The following is an 11,579-nucleotide window of genomic DNA, read 5'->3' on the forward strand; positions in this document are numbered from 1 at the left end:
ATCGGGGCTCCAGGCTGTCATGTTTGGTCAAGCCCTCTTCTGCTTGCAGTAATACCAACATACTCTGGAATGTATTCATTGGATATATTCATTGATGTCTCAGGAAGATTGCATTGTCCACTCTCCCGCGATTGGTATTCCTGCCTCTCCATACATAAGATCACAAATAAAGGCTTATGCTCCAGAGTAAAACTCTAAAAAATCTAGCATTCTCGTTATCGGTGCCAGACAGATTTTCTAGATGATTGCAGTTTATTCTCGGTGTACTTTTAATTCACTTTTTAGACGTTACGTCGTAAACATTTTTTCTGTGAATTTGACGAGTTGAAAGAGAATGCCGGAACATCACCTGAGGAGCCAGAGGCTGAATCACTCGAATTTTCAAACAGTCCAAGAGAGGATTATCTTTGGAATTGCAGATGCTGGAATCTTGTGTTGAACACACAGTACTGGAGTGACCTATTGGGGTCAGGCAGTGTCTGTGGAAGACATGGATAGCCTACATTTCAGGGGTCGGGAATGTTGCTTTCAATTCCTTACAATTGCTGATGTTAGTGTGGGTGGGAGCAATGTTTGAACAACAAAGCTTTATCTTTAAGGAATAGATAGATAGATAGATAGATCCTTTATTGTCATTCAGACCTTTCGGACTGAACGAAATTATGTTGCCTGCAGTCATACACAGAATCAATAATAACAAAACATACAATAAACACAAATTAAACATCCACCACAGTGAGTTCACCAAGCACATCCTCACTGTGATGGAGGCAAAGTCTTAGTCTCCGTCTCTTCCCTCCTTGTTCTCCCTCTGCGCTGAGGCGATCGATCCAGGCCGAAGATGCCGCTCTCCAGTCCAGCGGACCTCCGTGGTGATGTCGCCGCCGCCGAAAGCCGGAACGCCGTCTGTGCTCCGAGACGGCCCGCCACAGCATCAGCTCCGGGCAGCCGCCCCAGCTCCAGGTCCCGCAGTCTCCGCTCCGGGCCGCTGCCCCAGCTCCGGGTCCCGCAGTCTCCGCTCCGGGCCCCGCAGTCTCCGTTCCGGGCCGCTGCCCCAGCTCCGGGTCCCGCAGTCTCCGCTCCGGGCCGCCGCCCCAGCTCCGGGTCCCGCAGTCTCCGCTCCGGGCCGCTGCCCCAGCTCCGGGCCGCCGCCCAGCTCCGGGTCCCGCAGTCGCCGTTCCAGGTCCCGCAGTCTCCGCTCCGGGCTGCCGCCCCAGCTCCGGGCAGCCGCCCCAGCTCCGGGTCCCGCAGTCTCAGCTCCGAGCCCCGCAGCATCAGCTCCAGGCCCCCGCCGAAAGCCAGAACGCCGCACCAGCAAGTCGGGCCACCGCTGCCTTAGGCCCAAAGACGGCCAGCCTCTTGTTGGTAAGTCCTGGCTGGCTCTGGAGCCTCGGGGTCGGTCGCAGGTTGGAGGCCGCCAGCTCCGCCATTAGGCCTCAGCGCAGATGGAGGCAGAGAAGGGGGATACGACACGAAAAAGTCGCATTCCCCCGAAGGAAGAGACAGAGAACATGTTTCACCCCCTCTAACACAACCCAACAAACTAAAACTTAACCAAAACAAGACAAAAAAAACAACAGAAAAAAGTAAAGACAGACGGACTGCAGGCGAGCCGCAGCTGTTAACAGCGCCGCCACTTCCGGATATATCCGTGGTAATTCTTATTATTTTGATACCTGATTTGTTGCACGTTTTGGCAACCTAAACCAGAAATCTTGTATTTAGCACTTCCTTAATTGTACCTAATTGTAGAACTAACCTAAGCTGATTTGTGCCAATAGGAATACATAAATAAATAAGTATAAAAACATCCTCAACAGTCTTGAAGCAAAACTTTGGAAATAGACATGACTGGAGCATGCCCCAGAAAATTTTATTTGGGAAATTGCAGCTTTTTCTGCGGCCAACAACATTCTGCAGACAAGTTCCACATTGATGGCGGAATAACTCTCTTGGAAAACTAACATCTTAAATGTTTCTACCCAAAGTCATTGTTCAGCTATGAGGCAGTTGTGATTTTAGTGGTTAGAGTAGATTTTATTCTCTTCCATCAACCAGTATGATTCCAACTTCGTTTTAAGCTCATTGTGCCTAGCTTCATTGTCGGACCTTTGTTGAAATATTGAGCTCTGGACCTGTTGAAGTGGAAGGTGTGTGGTTGTTAATGATGGTGAGGTTGATTTTACTGAAATGCAGACAAGATTCAAACACCCTTGGGTGGTAATGCAAGTGTTTGAGAATTATTTGCTTTCTATGACGATAATTAAGCAAAATCTAATGTTATATTTTACAGGGGAAAATATGATATATTTGTAAATATAGATGGCATTCAAAAGTGTGTTGGGGCCTATGATGAACATGGTAGCTTTGGTGAGCTGGCATTAATGTATAATACACCCAGAGCAGCAACCATCATTGCAACCTCTAGTGGAGCCCTATGGGTTATGGTAAGTGTTCAAACATTTTGTTATCTTTAGAATTTGTTTGTACAGCCCAATCGGAACAGTTTGAACAAGACAATTGATTTATGCATTGTTTCGTTCTGATAAGCAGCTGATTTAAGTTATCACAAAATAATTTCTAATGGCTAATAAGCCAAAAGTATAACTTTCTGAAATGAAAGAAGCATTCAAAGAGGATATGCTATTGACAAATCATACCATGCTTTGTTATTTTTTCATATTTCCTTATGACAAAGTCATTTGACCCACCAAGTCTGTATCGCAGAGTAATCCCCCCCCCCAATCATCAATTTCCCCTGTAACCTACTCCCAATAATCTCATCAACTGCACCACCACTCACACCCGCCCTCGGCCCCTATTCTATGCACTTCAGGAAATTATGAAGGCATAAACACTTCAGGAATTCATTTGTTTCCCTAGCACTTTTTTTGCTCAAGATTTCCAGCATCTGCAGTCTCCTGTGCCTCCAAGACCTTCATTGAGTCACCTCTCAACTGTCTTTTGCACAAGGGAAAAGAAACCAACCCTGTTCAGCCTTTCTCATAGTTCTAGAGAAATATCGCATGGAATCGGGTCCTTTGCCAAACACTTGTTTTATTCTCCCCTCATTAACTTTCTCTAATGAATCTTCTCTGCAGCTCCCCATAACATCTATACCCTTTTTAAAATTTGGGAGTTAGAACTGTACACAATGTCTTAAATATGCTTTAATAAGATTCATCCTAGTTTTACCATAACTTTACTGATTTTCAACCTGTCGGTTTGGAAGTAAAAGCCACTGTTCATTTTGTATATTTTTAGGTCCTTGCATATTTCTGCCACAATATTTTGTGATTTGTGAATGTGCTCCAAGATCCCTTTGTTACCTTATCACATTTCAACTCAAATTAAAATGTACTTCTATTGATCAATATTAAACTTCACATATTAACAAATTGCCAACTCTGCAAGTTCATTCATTTCCTTGTTTTTTGAGGTATTTTCAATATTCTGCACCACCATGTCCTGTTCCCACAAATTTGCCAGGGACTGTGCATTTGGCAATTGTGTTTTTGAAGGAAATAAATAATTTCCTATTAAAGAAGATGGGACCTGGAAGAGAAATTGGGAAAGGTCAAATGAAAGAAAATGAGCAACGAAAAAAAAAAAGAGTAGATCTACAGATAATTTAAGGATAAGGGGGAAATCTTTTAGGATCAAGATGAGAAAAACATTTTTCACACACAGAGTGGTGAATCTCTGGAATTCTCTGCCACAGAAGGTAGTTGAGGCCAGTTCATTGGCTATATTTAAGAGGGAGTTAGATGTGGCCCTTGTGGCTAAAGATATCAGGGGGTATGGAGAGAAGGCAGGTACAGGATACTGAGTTGGATGATCAGCCATGATCATATTGAATGGCGGTGCAAGCCCGAAGGGCCGAATGGCCTACTCCTGCACCTATTTTCTATGTTTCTAATGAGCAGAATTACATTAGCTGCTGTACATAGAGTAGAGTGCATCTGATCTCTTGCTTCACTCCTAAATTCTCTATAAAATCCAGGAATTTCCCTGAACTTTCAGAACACAGGGGCCAGATACATTGTAAGAACAACATCAATCAATAAAGGTTGTTCCCTGGTTATGGGTATTCCTATCGTGTGCAATTGTGTGGCTGATTTTGGCATTATTGCATTTGGGAGGGGAGTAAGGATTGAATGGGGAATCGGTAATTATACTTATCTATATTCCTAACCATCGTGTTAATAAGGAATACATGATAGCTTGCTCTCTGTTAAAATTACTTCAATGTTACAGAAGTGCAGATTATAAATAAATAAATAAATAAATAAATCTGAAGATAAATCAAAATTAATTTACAGGTGATATCAATTAATAACTGGGTAACTTTTTTTCTAGGACAGGGCAACATTTCGAAGAATTATTGTGAAGAACAATGCCAAAAAACGGAGGTTATATGAAGAATTTGTCCAGTCATTGCCACTTCTGAAGTCACTAGAAGTATGGTACCAAAGTATTTACTCTGATTCCATGTAATAGGCAGTTGTGTAAATAACTAATATCGTTCAGAAACTATAATAGCCTTTAGTTCAATGTCAAATCTTTGGTGTTTAAAACTGTTTATTAGTGTACATATTCTATAGTTGTGTGCAAATCATTAGTTAAAAAATGTTTTACTTTTGCTTTCTTTTTTTTTAATGTAAATAGTGTGTAGATCTGCTCTAAGGAGTAAAAATGTTTTCATAGTGCAGTGTTACTGATGAGAAATTTGTTGAGAAAATGTGTCTGGAGTAAAGCCAACCGTGCTCATACTTGTGTGAAGAATTAGGATTGATATATGTTATTGGAAAATATCTCTTTTTTAAGTTAGGAGAAAGAATGAAAGTTGTTGATGTGTTTGGAACGAAAATGTACAACGATGGAGAACGAATAATTGCTCAGGTGATGAATCCTCATTCTTTTTCTTCCTGTTATATCTACTTTTATTCTTAAACAGTTTGCAATGGGTACAAAAGATCTTGCGCTGTTAGCAGAATCATATTTATGTTAATGCAGATCTTAACACTGATATTTGTTATATGGTATTTGTTTTTGATCTAGGATTAAGATTTTGCTGTTGAGTTGGTTCATATTAGGTTTTGGTCTTAGTTGGTTCATATTAGGCTTTGTGATAAAGTCTTCATAACAGGGATTTAACTTTTAAACACAAATGTATTACTCTTTCTTTGCACCACAAAATTATCAATCCCTTTCCTCCATCGTTTTTGAATCTTTTGTTGTTGGGGGCTGTCTCTCCACATACTTGTCTTCAACCTGCCAAAAATCTGAGACAACATGGTAACGACTCTTAGTGGTTACTGAATTATTGGAAGACAGTTGTATATCAAATGAGCATTGTGGCTCTAACAAGTAGTTAGGTTTGAGACTTGCTAGTTTAGAGATAGGGCATGGAAATGGGCCCTTTTGCTCACCGAGGCTACGCTGACCATTGATCACCTGTTCACACTTGTTTTGCATTATCCCACTTTCTCATCCACTCCCTACCCACTAGGAGGCAATTTAGAGGCCAATTAACCTACAAACCCACACTTCTTTGGGATGTGTGTGGAAACCCACGCCTTTACTGGGAGACGTTCAAACTCCACACCAGCACCCGAGGTCAGGATCGAACCCGGGTCTTGGGTGTTATGAGCAGTGGCTCTACCAGCTGTGCCACTGTGCTGGTGGTACACCGCGTGGCACTGTGGCTGGTGTTTTTATCATTCTGAAAATTTGCCTTTTGGCATGTCACATTTTTCCCCATAAACAAGGTGAAAAGGAGAGATGGTATTGCCATTGAGTGCCCATGTGCAAAACCATGAGAAACCTATTGATAATTATAATGTTGTCATGATATTTTACTTACATTTATCTTGGACAATATCGACCTATGTTGGCTGACATTTAGAGCTGCTGACTTGGATCACACAGTAGTGTGTATTGTACAGCATCACTGTTTTTGGATAATCTGCTGACATTTATCTTGGGTAATGTGCTTACAATTCATCTCTGTTGGCATCAGAGTGGTGAAATGTGGAACTCTTGCTCTCACAGAGTGATTGAGCTGAATTGCATTGATACATGTCAAGGGAGGCTAATTTAGCTTAAAAACAAAAAATAATACAGTGATGTACTGAACAATAAATGAGAAATGCCAATATGAACTGTGGTCCAGATTGCCCGTTTAATCCTTATGGGGGCGATTTAGAATTATATTAATTTTTTATTTGAACGCTTTCCCATTTGGTTACTTTTCTTTGAGGAGTTGGATAAAATATATGGTTAATAAATGGGCAGCAGACCTGGTGACTGAGACTAATATAAGCTAAGTAATAGGAGCAGAATTAGGCCTTTCGGCAAATCACGTATACTCCGTCATTCAATCATGGCTGAACTATCTCTGCCTCCTAACCCCATTCTCCTGCCTTCTCCCCATAACCCGTGACACCCGCACTAATCAAGAATACAATATCTATGCCTTAAAAATATCCATTGATGGCCTCCTCAGCCTTCTGTGGCAAAGAATTCCACAGATTCACCACCCTCTGACTCTAGAAATCCATTCTCATCTCCTTCCTAAAAGATTATCCTTTTATTCTGAGGCTCTGACCTCTAGTCCTAGACTTTCCCACTAGTGGAAACATACTCTCCACATCTACCCTTCCAAGCGTTTCGCTATTCAATATTTCCTGGTATACTGCAGAATACCTGGAAATCGTGTATTATTAGGCTGCATTTTATGTATATACATGTAGACCAAGTTCAGATGTATCCGAAACATGGTACACTTGTTTGCTGCATTAATGAACCATAACTGATAGAAACACCTTTAGGTTCAATATTTAAAACTGGCAATGAAAAAATAATTGACCCTCAGACTATCTTTAATTGGACTTTATTGGACTTTATCTTGCATTAAACATTATTCACATTATTTCCTTTATCATGTATCTGTACACTGAATAACCTTGATACATGTGACAATAAACAAAACTAATAGCACAACATAACCAGTTAAAATGTTTTTCTAACAGCAAGGTTGTCTGATATAAAGAACTGAACTTGTATTTTTTTATACTTCAGGGAGACAAAGCTGATAGTTTTTATATTGTAGAGTCTGGAGAGGTCCGGATAACTATGAAGCACAAGGTAAATGTAATACTTAACTTGATTTGTTTTTTGGAAATATTAATCATTGTTTATGCGTGAAGAGAGGACCATATCCTATGCCTGATTGTATTGGTTTCCACATTTTAAAACTGATCAAAAATCTGTTACCATTGCTAGCTGAATCACTTCTATGGACGCAGTTCCATCAAACCATTGCTCTTGCAACCTTTTTTCTGCCAACCTCCACATCCCATTAATTACCTCGAGCAAAGGAACAGCTATTTCCCCAAATATTGTTTTCACACAAAACTTGTCTTTGGGGAAAAAAGAGTTTGCCCATATTTAAGAATATAGAGTAATTTTCATATAATAGTTGTGTGTAATTAGGGACCAAATAATCTAGATGAGGCGCAATCCAAACGCCTGCATGTAGCTATCGTTTGTTACCCACAGTAAAACAATGTTTTATATCTGAGAAATGACATCCAAGATGTTTGTTCCAAATGCCTGGCAACCACTGCTAGTTGCTTGGCTGCAACTGTCAAATTGAATTTAGTGAAAGACAAAATATGCATTGGACATTTCCATGTGAGGTTGTATGCTTGTAGAATTTGTCTTCATTTGTGATTACATTTTAGAAGATTTTAGAAGAATAATATAGAAAAAAATTGAGTCCTGTGGAAAATTGAGTCTTCTGGAATTTTTTGAGGATGTAACTAGGAAAATGGACAAGGAGTTAAGAAGGATGTACACTCTGGAGTTTAGAAGGATGAGAGGGTATCTTATTGAAACATATAAGATTGTTAAGGGTTTGGACACGCTAGAGGCAGGAAACATGTTCCCGATGTTGGGGGAGTCCAGAACCAGGGGCCACAGTTTAAGAATAAGGGGTAAGCCATTTAGAACGGAGATGAGGAAACACTTTTTCTCACAGAGAGTTGTGAGTCTGTGGAATTCTCTGCCTTAGAGAATTCCACAGTGGAATAGAGTGGAGGCCGATTCTCTGGATACTTTCAAGAGAGAGCTAGATAGGGCTCTTAAAGATAGCGGAGTCAGGGGATATGGGGAGAAGGCAGGAACGGGGTACTGATTGTGGATGATCAGCCATGATCACATTGAATGGTGCTGGCTCGAAGGGCCGAATGGCCTACTCCAGCACCTATTGTCTAAAAGGGAGAAATGGAAGAACATGGGGGGAAATCTGAAGAGCACATTAAAACTAAAATTATAGTTTTGATACTTTTAAACTACAGTATTTATGGAGTTCAAAAATGTATTTTTTCATTTGTATTCCATTTTTAAAGCCCTTGAAAATTGAGAGGTTCAATATTGTTTCAAAATCATGAAGTTCAATGTAAAAACTGGATAGTGGTGAAGTTGAAGAGGTACAACGGTATTATATCATGGCATAGATTGGAGCCTACCAGGGAGAAGGCAATTCTGGATTTAGTGTTATGTAATGAACCAGATTTGATAAAGGAACTTGAGGTTAATGAGCCATTAGGAGGTAGTGACCATAATATGCTCAGGTTTAATCTACAATTGGAGAGGGAGAAGGGTAGATTGGAGGTGTCAGTGTTACAGTTGAATAAACGGGACTATGGGGCCATGAGGGAGGAGCTGGCCAAAGTTGACTGGAAAGATACACTAGCAGGGATGACAGTGGAACAACAATGGCAGGTATTTCTAGGAATAATACAGAATGTGCAGGATCAGTTCATTCCTAGGAGAAAGAAAGATTCCAAGGGGAGTAAGGGGCGACCGTGGCTGACAAGGAACGTCAGGGACAGTATAAAAATAAAGGAGAAGTACAATGTAGCAAAGATGAGCGGGAAGCAAGAGGATTGCGTAATGTTTAAAGAACAACAGAAGATAACTAAAAAGACAATACGGGGAGAAAAGATGAGGTACGAAGGTAAGCTAGCCAAGAATATAAAGGAGGATAGTAAAAGCTTCTTTACGTATGTGAAGAGGAAAAAATTAGTTAAGACCAAAGTTGGACCCTTGAAGACCGAAAAAGATCCTGGAATTCTGAAATTGGGAAGTATTGGGTTTTGAGCAGGCCAGGATCATCTGTGGTAAGATTGGAGCTTAGAGTGGAATCCTTTGCCAATATTCAGCCATGTTTTGATAAAGCCTCTACCACTCAAATATTAACTGCTCCGACTTATTTGTTATTGTTGTTTCATTTAATATGTATTTACATGTGGAACCAATTTTTGCAATTAATCCTTTTGGGTTTTTTCAATGGAGGCTAAACCTGAAGCAGATGATGGAGTTGAAATAGCCCGTTGTTCAAGAGGACAATATTTTGGAGAACTTGCTTTGGTAGCGAATCAACCCCGTGCAGCATCTGCATTTGCTGCAGGAAGTGTGAAATGTCTAGGTAACTTTTTAATCGGTTTAATAGGCATTTAAAAAATATGTGTACGCATGATGGGGTGACCTCTAATACTCTTCACATTGAATTATTAATAGCGTAAGTAAACTTTTGGGTAAGTAAACAGACTGGAAACTTCAGTGGAGTAGAATTAAAAAGCTGTGATATTGTGTTAAATGGATATGAGATATACCAGAGTCAGCAGACCATGCACAGTTCCAGACTCCATGTAATAAGAACAAAGTAAAGGTCATGGAAGATGCATGAAATGATTTAAGATTATTTAATTAAGTTTGTAAAGGGAAAAAGGTACCAATGTAAAAAAATGGGTGATCTCTATAATAAATTGTGCACATATTTGTGTACTAATTATACAAGCAGGTATTTTGATGTTTTCTAAAAAAAATGTACAGGAATGCACATACTTCCATTTGGTTCGGATGCTAAATCTTAGATGAAATTAGTTATATCTTGCATTTCTAACACCAAATGGACATGGAATGCCAGCAACTTAACCATTCAATTTAAAATGTGTTGCATTTTCTTTGACAGTTATTTTCACATCTTTTTTTGCAGTTATGGATGTGCAAGCCTTTGAGAGACTGCTTGGCCCTTGTATGGACATTATGAAAAGAAATATTGCAAATTATGAGGAGCAACTAGTGAACCTTTTTGGAACAAATATGGATCTTGCTGATCGAAGTGTATGAAGAAAAACATGAAGGATGTTTCAATACATCACTGTGGAAACTTATTTTACCACTGAAATTTGAATTCTATGGAAACAAGTTGAGTTGTATATAAACAAACAATTTTTATAATGATTCTATTTACTTCAAACCAAAAATAAAAGTGATTTATTTGCAGTGTAGGAATAACTTGAGCAGTAATCTTTACTGCTTGATTTTCTCTCCAGAGTATACAGGTGATTAAATAATGGATGCGTCTTTAATTAAAATTCTTAAATATGTTAGTCATATTTGAAATGGTTTATTCCATTAAATGATGGTTCATCAATGACAAGAATTGGATTTTGAGGATGTTTCAGTATAATTTAAGCTGCCGAGTAAGAACATACAATGTAGAACTAAAGAATTGCAGATGCTGGCTTAGAAAAAAGAGACAAAATGCTGGAGTAACTCAGCAGGTCAGGTAATATCTCTGGAGAACATAGATAGGTGACAACCTGAAGCATCATGGTATCCAGAGATGCCACCTGACCCACTGAGTTACTCCAGCACTTTGTGTCCTTTTTTAAGAACTTACAATTTTTTTAACAATTTACACTGTGGTGCAGTGGTAGATTCGCTGCCTTACAGTGCCAGAGACCCGGGTTCAATCCTGGCCCTGTGTGCTTACCTGTACGGAGTTTGTACGTTCTCCCCATGACCTGCGTGGGTTTTCTCGGAGAACTTCGGTTTGCTCCCACACTCCAAAGACCTACAGATTTGTAGGTTAATTGGCTTGGTATAAATCTAAAAAAAAATTGTCCTCAGTGTACGATAGTGTTAGTGTGTGGGGATCGCTGGGGTCCGCGCGGACTCGGTGGGCAGAAATGCCTGTTTCCGTACTGTATCTCTAAAATTAAGACTAATAAACTAAATTATGTCCTGATTACATTAAGATAAAGCATTAAATATACAGAACATTTATATAAGAGAATTTATTTGCTTTTATTTACAGTTTGGCGTCTTGTAGATTTAATTAAAATTCAAAAGTAATATTTGGTGAACAGCTATTTCATTCTGGTGCTGAATTAATTATAATAGCAAAGAAATTTGTTAAATCAAAAAAATTGAAGTGAAAGTAAAAAAAACTATTTATTCTTAAACTTATTTTTACAGTAAAGAGTGAACTAATGTATTTTTTCCCTGCCAATTGAAGCCTCCTATTCTTGTACATAGGACTTAGAAAAATAGAGCAACAGAGTTGTGATGTGTTGTGAATCAGATTTTATAGTAGAAGTTGAAATGAGGTAAGAGAAGCAATTCCATTATGTCATCGAATATGCAAGCAATTACCATTCATTCCAGTGGCTATCTTCTGAACTGTAAACTGTTTGGTCTGTAGCTTTAAGGGCCTGTCCCAC

At 39.4% G+C, this 11,579-nt stretch overlaps 1 protein-coding gene across 1 annotated transcript in view; it reads left to right on the forward strand.

The window, feature by feature from the left end:
• Positions 1-10,460, forward strand: part of prkar2b (protein kinase cAMP-dependent type II regulatory subunit beta) — a 68,529-nt gene extending 58,069 nt beyond the window's left edge. The window contains exons 6-11 of the mRNA XM_033039706.1: positions 2,294-2,447; positions 4,360-4,461; positions 4,828-4,902; positions 7,084-7,149; positions 9,364-9,496; positions 10,067-10,460. Coding sequence (XP_032895597.1) covers positions 2,294-2,447; positions 4,360-4,461; positions 4,828-4,902; positions 7,084-7,149; positions 9,364-9,496; positions 10,067-10,200 — 664 coding nt within the window. The 3' untranslated portion in view covers positions 10,201-10,460. The remainder of the gene's footprint in view (positions 1-2,293; positions 2,448-4,359; positions 4,462-4,827; positions 4,903-7,083; positions 7,150-9,363; positions 9,497-10,066) is intronic.
• Positions 10,461-11,579: the final 1,119 nt, after the last annotated feature.

This window comes from Amblyraja radiata, chromosome 21 (genome assembly GCF_010909765.2).
Source record: "Amblyraja radiata isolate CabotCenter1 chromosome 21, sAmbRad1.1.pri, whole genome shotgun sequence".
NCBI classification, from domain to species: Eukaryota; Metazoa; Chordata; class Chondrichthyes; order Rajiformes; family Rajidae; genus Amblyraja; species Amblyraja radiata.